This window comes from Pseudonaja textilis, chromosome 1, assembly GCF_049901715.1.
Source record: "Pseudonaja textilis isolate UNSWEBS1 chromosome 1, rPseTex1.2, whole genome shotgun sequence".
Lineage (NCBI taxonomy): Eukaryota > Metazoa > Chordata > Lepidosauria > Squamata > Elapidae > Pseudonaja > Pseudonaja textilis.
Genome location: NC_141990.1, coordinates 331,103,012 through 331,116,385, shown reverse-complemented (window position 1 = coordinate 331,116,385; position 13,374 = coordinate 331,103,012). Strand labels below are relative to the sequence as shown.

At 44.5% G+C, this 13,374-nt stretch overlaps 1 protein-coding gene and 1 long non-coding RNA gene across 3 annotated transcripts in view; both read left to right on the top strand.

Annotated features, from left to right (window-relative positions):
* Nucleotides 1–13,374, top strand: part of LOC148128415 (uncharacterized) — a 101,066-nt gene that overhangs the window by 36,606 nt on the left and 51,086 nt on the right. The window lies entirely within an intron of this gene.
* The window catches only part of ZNF414 (zinc finger protein 414), a 30,411-nt gene that overhangs the window by 7,521 nt on the left and 9,516 nt on the right, over nucleotides 1–13,374 (top strand). Inside the window, exons 1-5 of one of the 2 annotated variants that reach the window (XM_026698875.2) lie at nucleotides 235–682; nucleotides 7,698–7,839; nucleotides 8,031–8,138; nucleotides 9,220–9,327; nucleotides 13,227–13,332. In XM_026698875.2, the coding sequence (XP_026554660.1) occupies nucleotides 680–682; nucleotides 7,698–7,839; nucleotides 8,031–8,138; nucleotides 9,220–9,327; nucleotides 13,227–13,332 (467 nt within the window). In that variant the 5' untranslated portion in view covers nucleotides 235–679. Of the gene's footprint in view, nucleotides 1–234; nucleotides 683–7,697; nucleotides 7,840–8,030; nucleotides 8,139–9,219; nucleotides 9,328–13,226; nucleotides 13,333–13,374 lie in introns of those variants that run through there. The other variant, XM_026698876.2, reaches the window with a different exon arrangement.

The window sequence follows — 13,374 nt, the reverse complement described above, 5'->3', positions numbered from 1 at the left end:
GAGATTGCGAGCGGGTTCAGAGGCCGTGTGGATTTCCCCTACTTTGCCGAGTTTGAGCAAAGCGTATTTAGGACATGCCAAGGGAGACTTGCAAGAAGCTTCATTCTTAAAAACTCGGCTTCTGGCGATCCCTTCCTCGCCCCCATCGGGCCTCTCTCTCTCTCTCTCTCTGCCCCCTTCTGTCTGTCTGTCTGTCTCTCTCCCCCGATCCCTCCCCTCTCTCTCCCCTTCTCTGTCCCAATCTCTCTTTCTCTCTCTCTTCCCCTCTCAGCTATATCTCTGTCACTCTCCGTCCGTGTCTCTCTCTCTCTCTCCCCTCTGTCTGTATCTCTTTCTGTCTCTCCGCCCCCTTCTCTCCCGCACCGCTGGAGGGGGGGGTGCCTCTAACGCGGGCTCCCTCCCCTTCGAAAACCCCCAGCCCCTCCCTCCCTCCCCCGCACTTCCGATCTCGCGACAGCTGCGGCCGCGTTAAAATGGCTACAATGTAACCCTCTTTTTCCGCCTTGGATGCTGGTGGAGTCGCGGCTGATCTCTCTCTCCCCCTCCCCGACCCCAGGACTTCTTTTTTTTTTAAACCTCCCTCCCTCCCTCCCTCCCCCTTTTCAACAGATAATCATTCTTTTGGGAAAGCAGCAGCGTCTGAGCGAGACCCGGCCAGCTCTCCCTGCCGACTGGAGAAATGGTAGGTGGGCTGTTGGCGAAGCCAAAGGGTGTGTGTGTGTGTGTGTGTGTGTGTGTGTGTGTGTGTGTGTGTGTGTGTGTGTGTGTGTGGTTCTTTTCAAAACATCGTGGTCTTTTAGCGTCTCTCTCTCCAGGTCCCTCTTTGGGTCTAGCGTATCTCCCATTTCATGGTGGTTGTGTATGTAGCTGTTTATTGCTTGGTTGGTTTGAAATGCAAGCCACGCTTTCCACATTCCCCCCACCCCCCCCCGATCGAAGGGAAAAGGGTTTCGCAGTTGTCGGCCGGGGAGTTGTTGCCTGGGGATATTCCCCAAAAAGGCCCGGAGGAGGAGAGGGTCAAGGCGTCTGGAAAGCTGGCTTGTTTCTTTCGGTCCGATCCGAGGCAAATGGCTGGGCTAAGGGAAGGTTTCAAAGGCTTTGCTGCGTCGGGGCAGGGCAGAAGAGAAGAGAGATTTGCCTCTGAATGCGGACGCAACAGTTTGAGGATATTTATATTTTTGCGGATGTCCCGGATTAGAGCAGTGTTTCTTAACCATAGTCCCTTTCAGATGTGTGGACTTCAACTCCCAGAATTCCCCAGGCAGCGTTCCTCGGACAGACAGACGCACGCCCGATGGGGGGTGAGGAGGCATTCGCAATCTGGGGAATTCTAGGAGTTGAAGTCCACACATCTGAAAGGGACTTTGGTTAAGAAACAATGAATTAGTTGTCCTTTCCTACCAGGGCTGGTGTCTGAATGTGCCCTCAGCCTTCCTAAAATAACACCATCTTTTTGCACACTAGTGAAAATTTGATATTTGTTCCTGGTTTAATTTTTAATGTAGAAAATCTGTTGAGACAATAGGAATATGCACATCACAATTTGCAAAGCTTTGTCTATGGTCTGATACAAGGAGTTAGCAAGGAGATGTTAAAAGGAGAAGTTTTTTCTCCCCCTCTTTAATCTTTTCCAAGTTGAATAATTCAAGGAAACTGCTTGCAGACAGCTTTGTGGCTAGAACCGATTTGAATTGCAGGAATAAGTCGCTCACCACAGTGTTACTTCCATTCATTTCTGTAGATGAATTGGCTTGTAGTGTTACTCCTTTGAATACAGAGGCCAATGGAAATTTTAATTCACTTTTCCTAATTGTAACGTTCTGGTCATCTGGTCATCATTTGCTGGGCCATTTTTCCTCCCTTACTGATGCTGTGTTTTTGTTTCTTGTTTTATATTTTATTGACCCTAACATGAGTTTTATGATGTAATTCCTTGGGAAATCACTATGGGTAAAATTGTGCAAGACTATATTCTTAGCTTATGGAGTATAACCTTGTCCAATGGGGTGACCTCCGTCTGTATTGATTAATCCCATTATACTCCGCATTATTGGCCATGCTGCTTTAGATCTTATGGGAGTTGAAGTCCAATGTATTTGGATGGCATCAGGTTGATGAAATCTAACCTACTTAACTTAAAGCTTAATTGGAAAGTTCAGGCAACTTGGCAGGAAACTCTTTTTTTAGTTCCTGTATTCACACCCAGAGAGGTGTGATATAAAGTATATATTAACACAGACAAACACATACTTATACTAACCCTGCTACTCTAGAGGCAGATCTGTGTCATATAATAATGCAATCCCAGTACCAAAACAGCATTATGCAGATACCAATAATAGAACATATTCAGTTGCTTTGTTGCTGACCTGGAAAATTCCATTGCCTGCCGGAGGAATTGCAAAGCAAGATGCCAGTGTCAAATAGCTGTTTTATTCTATTAATTTGGAACTAAATAGAGATGGATGCGCAGAGATGCATGGTGCACGGGGGATCTCGCACACATGCACAGAGGTGCGTGGTGCTTGGGGGGGGTTGCATGTGCATGCGCAGGGGGCATGGGGGAGGGGCCCATGCGCATTGCCTTCTGGGTGCTGGCATGTGAATGTGCATGCAATTTTCAGCACAGGAGCCCCAAAAAGGTGAGCTACCACTGGTATAGAGCATGCATGGTGGTGGTGGGGTGGGCCAGTCATTCTCTTTCAACACTAGAAAGAGAGCAATGGTAAAGCACTTCTGAAAAACCTTGCCAAGGGAACTAGTCCAGGCAGATGCTAGTAGACAATGTTGACTTGAAGACACCAAATAAATAAATAGGAATTAATATTGGGAAAGCAGGAAGAACAGAATGGCTGCAGGAAGTAAACAAGGAATAAAATCTTGTCCTTGCTGGGTTTTCTTCCACAGTTGTAACCTTATAATATTGCCTTTTCTTAATCAGCTACGATTAAGGATCAGAGTTAATTCTAGTCCTAGTTTTGTTAAAGATATGGAGCGAGGGACGGTGCAGTGTTTTGCTATTGGGTTTTGCTTTGATTACATGGCTCCCTAAAAGAGGAAGCACAGAGAGAGATGTGGGGGGGGACACACCCAGACACACAATATGAAAGAATCCTGTGTTAGTATTTGCTTGTCTCTCCATCCGCCCCTTAGATGAATTATTTATTTTCTTATTCATTGTAAACAGCATTTGTAACCCACCCACTCTAGTCCCAAAGGATTATGGGCAATGTGCAACATATTAAAAACTAAATTTTAAACTCAAGCCAAACACACAGTCCAAATAAAGTGGTGCCTTGTTACTCAACTGCTTTGAAACTTATTGAATTTGGTACTTGGCGCACTTTGATGCAAGAAGTTTGTGCTGGTACTCAACACACCAGCTAGAACTCGTGTGTCATTTTCGGCTGCCTTGTGACTCGCTACATTATTCGTTATGGGAAAAAGTTGTTTGGTACTCATTATTTTTGGTACTCATCCCACCTCCAGGAACCAATTAATAATGAGTACCAAGGTACCACTGTAAAATAATAATGGTGGATGGAATTTGTCTTCATTACTTGTTACTGTGCCCTCAGAAATTTAATTGATGTGGTTAGGATTAGTGTTTGTTAAAACTAGTTTGTTCTTTTCTCCCTATAGCAAACATACAGTAGATCAAAGAATACCACATTGTTGAGGTTTCTTAAATTGATTTATGCCTCTGAATCAGTCTTGATTCTTGATAGTCTGCATAAGTACGGTATTTTTGACAAGATTTCGGCAGAAAGACTGCTTCCTACCTAGGGCTGAGAGAAAATGACTGGCCCAGGATCACCCAGCCAGCTTTGTGCCTTAACTGGGATTAGAACCCATAGTCAGCTGGGTTCTAATCTAGGCTGATGCCTTAACCCAGGGGTGTCAAACTCTAGGCTCGTGGGTCGCATCTGGCCCGTGGAGTGCATAGATCTGGCCCGCGAGGAGACTGAAGAATCGGCCCATGGTGCCTCTGCCAGCAAACACGGAGCTCAAGAGGGCCACATGCAGCCATCCCAGTTCTGTTTTCGGCCACAATCACCTCCTGAAGCCCTCTGCTAGCAAAAATGGAGCTCCCCCCCTCCACCGCCCTCGTCCATTTTCGCTGGCAAAGGGCTGTAGGAGGCTGTCATGGCCAAAAATGGGTCCCAGGAGCCCATTTTCACTGGCAGAGCACTGGGGCCACCACGGCCCCCCTGACACGAGTGATGCCATGCTGGACAGGCCCCCTGGCCTCGCCCCCCCAGCCCCTCCCCAAGTCAAACACCGTCCTGATGTCTCCCTCAGTGAAATTGAGTTTGACACCCCTGCCTCAACCACTCCCTCAAACTGGATTTCTTTCCTAATTTCTTTCTTGAAATTAGATGTTCTGATTTTGATTGCAGTATTCAGTTTCTTACATGCGGTGTTTGCAATTTGCAGGGCACACTTTTTTTTTTTTTAAAGAATAGGGAAGGCTCTTTTACAGCCCCCCCAGCCACATCTGGCCCTTTGGCTGTCCTTCTCCGGCCCTCGTGAGGTAATTGGAAACTAGAAATCAAATGTAAATAGATGTACACTATGTGTGCAATACAACGGCATTGCTCTTATTTTGAAGGCGACTGCTTTCCCCCCCAATTTAAATATGTGCAAGCTTACACACCTTCACAAGCCTATTGGTTCAGCTTTCCACCACAATTCCAGTCTCCCTTGGGAAAAATCCCCCCCCCCAACCGACCCAAGGCAAGGAAGGAAGTAGGCTTCATGGACTTTAGGCAAGCAAGTCGAAAAGAGCTTCCACCTCAGGAGCCATATCTTGATATTGTTTTGGATGAAGGGAAGCGTCACTCCTTTGCCCTGAGGGCGGGACTTCCTGTCAGAAAGAGTTATTATAGTAGTCAGTCCCAGTTCATGGTGTTCCTGAAAACTGGATGGTTTGGCTTTCCTCTATCCCGGCATAGGGATGGTGTCCATCACCCCCAAGTAGGTTATGAGTCAAGGGGATGGAATGTAAGTCTGGAAGAAATCAGTCCGAAGGAACATACTCCAAACACAACAAGAAGAGGCCTTAACCCAATAGTAGCCAATAACAGAAGATCTTGAGTACGTATGCAGAGGCACAATCCGCATCAGGAAAACGCAAAATAGAATATTGGTGAGTTAGGGAGTCCTTATTAGAGATCCGTTTCTTCCATCAGTGAATTCAGAAAACCTATGTCAGTCACCCTTTTTCCATCTCTCTGCTTATAATCGTGTATTTATCGGAAGGCGAGAATAGAAATGGTACCCAAATGAATAGCACATTGTCTTTCCCTCCCATTCCTTGCAGCCAGCCAGTCAATTGATGGATACTCTGCTTTGCCCTTGTGAGCTTTTCAATTTATAACACACACACACACCCCCACAACACCCAGCCATCTGCCTCCTTCCTTGTGAGATTAGACTTGGCACCGAGATTTGTGATACAATCAAAACCTTACCCGTTCATGAAAGGCCAAGGCAAGGGACGCTCTGCTGCAATATTTATTTATTTTCCTATTAGAATGATTTAAAACATTTTGGTTTTTTTCCCTCTAGTCTGCAGAAGAGCTTGCGAAGCTCCTCCTTCTGCCTTAACTGTTGGTGTAATAAACTTTACAAACCACGCTGCACATATTTAGATGTTCCTTGCCGTGGATTACAAAATTTTAAAAAAATGTAAATGGAAGCTGTTCTTGCTTGAAGCTGTAGCCCTTTTCTTTTTCTTCCGTTTCTGAGCTTCTGTAAAGCATCTGGAGGAGCAATGCTGGAAATGGAACTTGGGTCTAGAAGAGGGATTGTGGATCCAATACAGTACCCAATTTAAGGGTGTGTGTGTGTGTGTGTGTGTGTGTGCGCGCGCATGCATGCATGTGTGTGTTTTACAGCCTTAACTCTGAAATGTACTCTGTAACTTTGAAGTGACAATAACAGCCCCAAAGAGTCTTGTGGCACCTGTCAAGTTAATTGAGTGGGTATTATTATTTACATTTTTAAATACATTTATATAATATACATGGCATAAATTTGTGTTGTTTATTATCCAAGTGCTTTTCCTGAGGATCTTACCATCTAACATTTGATCTGGGAGATCAAGACAGGAAGGAAAGTTGAAAAGGAATGGTAAATTAGGAAGCAGCCAACAATTGTTTCATTGCCCTTGTCAAGAGCTAGCTGTCAGCTGAAATCTCATAGAGGGCAGGAGCCAAAAAGCCTTGAATAAAACATGTTTTTGGTTATGCAGTACAGCTGTGAAATGTACAGTTATAAATCTCTTTCTGCTCATTCCTGCCCATTCTCTTTCTTTTGCACTCGAACAGCTATTAAATTAACACAATAAAAATAAAAGATAAATTCAAAGGAATGATTTCACGGGAGAAAGGCAGCCTCACAGACATATTCTAGGAGATATTTGCAAATGCAGGTAGTCTTTGACTTATGGCCATAACTGAGCCCGCAATTATGGTCATGTCATGCAAGTCATTAAGTAGGTCGTCACATGATTGCTTGATTTTAGGACCCTTTTTTTTTGCAGTGGTTGTTAAGCAAACCCATTTTTTTTTTCAGTGGGTGTTTTTTGCTGGAAACTGGAAGTAAGTGTCTGTTTCGGGGAGGGGAGGGGAGGAATGTCATAAACCTGGGACATTGCAGGTGACTGTAAATGCAGGCGGAATGCCCAAAATTCAGTCACATGACCAGGGGGAGGGGCAGACGTTGGAACTTCAAGTCTGAGTCATAAGTATTGTTTTCGGGCCTGTCATAACTTTGAATGACGGAACTACATTGGCCAAGTAGTTGGGTCATTAGGTGAGGACCACCTGTATTCTGGGACACAGTAAGAGATAACATCTCTGGAAGTAGAGTGATTTGTGACAGTGTGAGTGGTGCAGCCAGAGCAACGAAGATTGTAGGACAGGGCTGTCTCAGTATGGAAGGATTGGAGAGAAAAGAGGGGGAAGAGGGCTTTAAAATGATGGGGAAATTATGCTGAATCTTGAAAGAAGAAAGGGAGATAGAAGAGAATTAGAATTAGAATAGAGTAGAGTAGAAAATGTAGAGTGGAGCTGGAAGCGACCTTGGAGGTCTTCTAGTCCAGCCCCCTGCTTAAGCAGGAGCACCTATATATTCTATTTCAGATGCCTGTCTAGTCTCTTCTTAAAAACATCCAGTGATGGAGCGCCCACGATTTCTGGAGGCAGGCTGTTCCACTGGTTAATTGTCCTCACTGTTCGAAAGTTTCTCCTTCATTCCAGGTTGCTTCTCTCCTTGATGACTTTCTGTCCATTGTTTCTTGTCTTGCATTCTGGTGCTTTGGAAAATGAGTTGACCTCCCCCCCTCCTCTTTTGTGGCAGCCCCTCAAATACCGGAATACTGCTATCATGTCGCCCCTAATTCTTCTTTTCTTTAGACTAGCCAAACACGAATCCTGCAGCCGTTCGTCATATGTTTTAGAAGGGGCATATAACTTTGCCATCAGAATGGAAGGGTGGAAGAAGAGAACCAAATAAAGTTGAGTGAGAGATCAGTGCACAAACCAGAGATTTGGCCAAGCAGGTCACAACCAGGTTCTTTAGCAATGTGTTCTTAAATTCTCTTCTTCCTGTGGGGAAACTGAGGCTGAAAGACAAGAGCTTCCTTGTTTTGTTCTTTGCTGACAGGCTTTCATCTCCTTCTCTCTTGTCAGGAGAAGCCGCCCTCAATGCTGCCTGCCCTAACTGCTGTTCCCCTGCCCAGCCACGAGCTCAGAGATTCACCCCCTCACCTCCAAAGCTTGGCTGAGAAGGAGGAAGTGCCATCGGTGACATCTCCCGCATCTTCATCGGAGGGTAAATACGGTTGGAGAGGGAAGGAAAGAGACAAAGGGCTGAACTGAGCTGCTACTATAAGAGAATATGGTGGGTTCAAAGCCTTAGCCGGCGATTGCGGTTTGTAAAACCTGGCTTAGTTTTTAAGATGCTGCAACCCGCTCGCTTAAAATGCCATCCTCTTATTCCATTTTACTTTTCTTGATTCCCAGGTTCTAACAATCCAGGGCTTTTGGGCAGCCAGACACAGCCAGCGTGGAGTGGGGGTAGCAGTACTCGAAACCAGGATCTGCAGCTCCCAAAGCGCAGGCCTTCCGCAGGTAAATCTGAGGCTGCGCTTCTGTTATCGCCTCTCAGTCATTTTCACTCGCTCTTTGTTTCGGTAGAGAAACATTAAAAGTGTAAGAAGGATTCATGGCTTCTGACGACATGAATGGCAGCCTCCAGAGAGGACTACCTTTGCTTTACTTGTGAAATTGTCTCCTTACTTAACATTATTTTTTCTTCTGCATTTGTACAATGCACTCCAAAAGCTCGTAGGAAGTGTTGTCCTCTTGTGTCCTTGCAGCCCTGCTGAGGAACTTGTGTACATCATATCTGCCAGTTTTTCTCACCAAAAAGCCCTGTTTATCTTTATAGTCGTCTATCAATCATTTATTTTATTTAGAAAATGTATATGGCTGTCCCACTCACTCATAGTGACTTTGGGTTGCTTAGGAGATCGAACCCCCACCACCCATGGCAAAAGCAATTCAACCAACTACTTGGGAGCAGGCTCCCTATTACTCTGGAGTCCCCAGGTCCTCTGGCAAAATCATGTCTTCGGGACCTTTTGAAAGAGTGCGAAGGGGGGGCAGTCTTTTTCCACAGAGATCATGTTCCACAGAGAGCGAGCCGTCTCACAGAAGGCCCTTCCTTGGTCCTGGCAGACGGAAGGGACCTATAACATTCCCCTGATTCTCTGCTCTAGTGGGTCAGGTAGACATAACTGGGAAAAGACAGTCCTTCAAATAACCAGTTGACTCCAGGCCATGTAGGGCTTTAACGGTGACAACCAGCACCTTGAACTGGACCCGGAAACAAATTATAAGCTATACTTTCACATCCTGGGTTGGTATTTTAAGAACTCCAGGCAAGCTAGTTTGCAAAATATTTCAAGTTTTTTAACTTGAAGAGAAACCACTTTTGTTCATATCTTAAAGAAGGGGAAAACCAAGGCTGGGAAAACTGCTGTCTGGGCTCTCACGCCAGTTCACATCTGTGATACCGGTAGAAACACAAGCCTAGGATCAGCTCAACTCCAAGTCTATCCGTGGCTCCCTTAATCTGCAGGCATTACGGAGGCTCCTACAGAGTTCATTTGAAGAAAATGCACTCCTACTTCTGTACTTTCTATTCCAGGGAAACGGTACCAGTGTTCAGGGGACGGCTGCCGGCTGGCCTGCCGCAGCATGAAGGAACTTCTTAACCACATGCAGGTCCACTATCGGCCCACGGAGTCCCTTGAGGGTAAGGCTGGCTTTTCAAACCTGTTGGGGGTGGGGGTGTCATTGGATAGTACAGGTCAGAAGAAGAGGAAGAGTAGGGGGACCATGAAAAATTGTGCTTCCTCCTTTCCTCTTTCTTGAATTTTTCAGGATAGGAGCCTAAGGGCTTGCCCTTTCATTCTTTTATATCAGTCTATTTGTGTGTAACTAAGCCAGGGGTACAGAAGCCTTCAGAGGTTTCTCTCTCTCTCTCTCTCTCTCTCTCTCTCTCTCTCTCTCTCTCTCTCTCTCTCTCTCTGTGTGTGTGTGTGTGTGTGTGTGTGTGTGTATGATATTCAACTTTGTTCGGGTATTTTCCCATGTCATAGTTGTGCTTTTAAAGTTGTAGCAACGTTTCGGCAGAATCTCATCTGCCATCATCAGGCTTCTGTATAGTGTTCATTTGTGAGTCAGACTTTCACAGCCGTTTCTGTTTTAAATTTGGTGCTAGCCTACTGCTGTGCCAGAATGGTTTTTTCTTCATCCTGATTGGTTGGGAGTCTTGGTCTGTGTTTATTGGTCTTGGAGTTTGCTGTGTTCTGCTTGATTGGTGTTTCTAATATCTTCTGTCTGTTTTGTGGCTTTGTCTTGATTGGCTGGCAACATTGTGTTCCTGTATTGGAGGCTTTTAGTGCAGCTTGGCTCCGAGTAAATGGACAGCTATCATTTATTAGGAAGCTAGGTTTCATCTGGGTGCCTGGTTGGGGTGTGTTTGAGCTGGAGGTATCAGGGGGATTCTGTTTGTGCCCAGGTGTTTGCCTGGCTTGTGGTGTGGAGATTTTTTGTTTGAGAGTGCAGGCTTCCAAATAATTGCCAATCTGGTGGAGTCATCTCTTCTATTCATGCTTTCAGGTCTTTTTTCAATCTGTATGGCTTCTCTGATAATTCTGTAGCTGGGGTTTTCTATAGTGGCTAGGGTTTTGGTGCCATTGAAGTCGATGCTATGACCTGTGGCTTTCATGTGTTAGACTAGTGAGGAAGTGTGTTCCAGCTTTTTTACTGCATTTTTGTGTTCATTCAGGCGGATACTTATTCTTCTATTGGTCTGTATGTGGCAGGGCATGATGCACAGGGGACTTCATATATGCCTTGGTTTTCCAGGTCAATTTTATCTTTGGGGTTTCTTAGGATGGCTGCTATTTTTCTGTCTGTTTTGAAGGCAGTCTTGATGTGATGCCTGTGTAGTATCTTACTGATTTTGTCTGTAGTACCTCTTATGTAGGGCAGGATAGCTGTTCCATAGGTCTGTTCATCTTCTAGGTCTCCATTATGTCTCAGTGTGTTTTTGTGGATCAAGCCAGTGATTTTGCTTTTGTGGAAACCGTTGGCTGTCAGTACTTTAGTCAGGGTGCACAGTTCAGTCTTTATGTGTGTCTTTTCTGCCAGGCGTTTGGTTCTGATGATGGCGGATGAGATTCTGCCAAAACATTGCTACAACTTTAAAAGCACAACTATAATGACGTGGGAAAATACCCAAACAAAGCTGAATACCATACATATAAATACCCACGAAAACTTAAGAAATATATATATATATTACAGAAATATATATATATTACAGCTACAGAGAACTCTCTTCTATTGGAACATTTAATAAATCAACAAATAAATATATATATATCGGGGTTTTTTTTAGCATGGTCCTTGAATGTCAGCAGAGAGTTCATCTTTTGCTGGGAAGAAAGGGAGGAGAAACTGTGATTTTCCTCTTGCGGAGAAAATGAAAGTATCCTCCATCTCTGTTCTTCCCAGCAAAGGAGGGAAGACTGCTGTGAAGGAAGGCAAAGGGTATGTAGGATTTGTCTGCTTCATTTGTGCCCCCTGAACGTGTGATGTGTAGAATTTCATCAACTCCTTTGACCGGCAGTTCCCCCCACTGTTCTATTTCACATTTCATAACCCTATTCACTGATTTTTTTGTAACTGAAATTGTTTAGAACTCAGATGTCTGCATGCAAAACCTGTGCTTTGCTGCCGAGTGAAGCTCTTTATATAAACACGGCCACAGCTTCTTAATGATAGCTATAGTTTGTGTGTGTGGTTTTACAAAGGGCATATATTAAAAAATGCAGCATCACAGGGGTTCTGTTTTCAAAAGTAGCCAATCAGATACTTCTCAGAGTTCAAGAGTGCCACAAAAACTCTGTGCCAGTGCATATTCCCCCATATCCATGCTGTGATTGAGCAGACACTTGATATAATCAAAAGGGTTCATAAGGTAATATTTCTCCTCCAACCCTACCTGAAAGACAGTCCACCCTTCATCTGATGATAAAATGTTCCGCAACACATTTATTTATAAAGTCGCACAAGGAATGACTTCAATGGACAAATCCACCTTGTTTTTAAAAATAGCCACCCTCAAGTTGAACTCTACTTCTGGTGACCATATGTCCATGTCCTGTTGCCCTTGTGGCAAAACTTTTTTTCTGAGATTTCCTGATGGCCTTCTGTTTAAGAATTAATTAAGCCTGATCCTGTTCACTGTTGAAAATCAGCCAACGACAGACAGGTGCTGCCACCTGCTGGATCATCTCATTTATAAGCTGTTTGGAATTCTCCTTCCGCAAACTGAGGCCTGGGCAAGAACTTGAGACATGTAATGGCAGGGGGGAATAAAATGAGGAAGAAGAGCCCCAGTCTAGATGAGGGATTAATAAGTGAAATCTGAATTTTTAAAAAAGGTGGTATATGAAGGGCTGCCACAAATTAGAGGGCGGGAGGGTCAACCCATTTTCCAATGCACCAAAAGGCAATAAGAAACAATGGATGGAAACTAATCAAGGAGAGAAGCAACCAGGAATTAAGTAGAAACTTCCTAACAGTGGGGACAGTTAACCAGTGGAACAGCTTGCCTTCAAAAGTGGTGGGTTCTCCATCACTGGAGGCCTTTAAGAAGAGACTGGATAGCCACTTGCCTCAAATTGTATAGGGGGTCCCCTGCTTGAGCAGGGGGGTTGGGCTAGAAGTCCTTCATGGTCCCTTCCAGCTCTATTCCTATTGATTTGAGAAAATGTCTCAGAAGGGATCTTCCCTAGTTTTTGAGAGACTTAAAAGTAAGGAAAGAGAGAGGTAGTTTTAGATTTGCAAGATTCTGTTACCATAACTTTGTCCTAAAGGTAAATGTTGGTATTTGTGGCTGGTGATTCTTGTCTAAGCTATCTCAAAAAGCTGACAAATAGGTCTCCTCTAATTAAAGCTTTGGCTGTTCACCCAGGTCTTTGCAAGCATGACTGAAGCTTCCTTTTCTTCTTTTCCTTTCTTGCCATGTGGGTTACTTAATCTTTACCATCTTTGCTCTTTTCTGTTTTATATTCTTGTTTTAAACAGGTCTTTTTTTTAAACATTTTTTTACATTTTGTAAATTGTCCAGAGCTGTTGGGAACCAGGTGGCAAAAACATTTAATAAATGTGGAGGTTTTGGCGCTTTCTGAGCTTGGTTGTTTGCTTGCAGACATTTCATTACCCAACTAGGTAACATCATCAGTGCAAGGGAATGTTGGATTTGCCTTGCAGGGAAAATTTAGTTTGTCAAAGTAGGGAGAAAACCCCACACTCCCTTGTACTGATGATTTTACCCACCTGGGTAATGAATGTCTGCAAGCAAACAACCAAGCTCAGAAAACATCAAGGACTCTATAGTTCCGGGATCTCCAACCTTGGCAACTTTCAGACTTGTGGACTTCAACTCCCAGAGTTCCTCAGCAAAGCTGGCTGAGGAACTCTGGGAGTTGAAGTCCACAAGTCTGAAAGTTGCCAAGGTTGGAGACCCCTGCTCTAGTTCAAGCTGAGCTACAGCTACAAAGAACTCTCTTCTATTGGAACGTTTAATAAATCAACAAATAAAGCTGCAGATGCACTGAACTGCTGAGTTTCTCTTAGGAAAGACGTTCCGCTGTTCCACTTCGGGCTGCTTGGAATCGTTCCCCAACATGCAAGACCTGATGGGCCACATGAAAGTGCATTACAAACCCAACCGCTACTTCAAGTAAGACCCTGCTTCGTTTTACCATTATTAAACATGATTCTC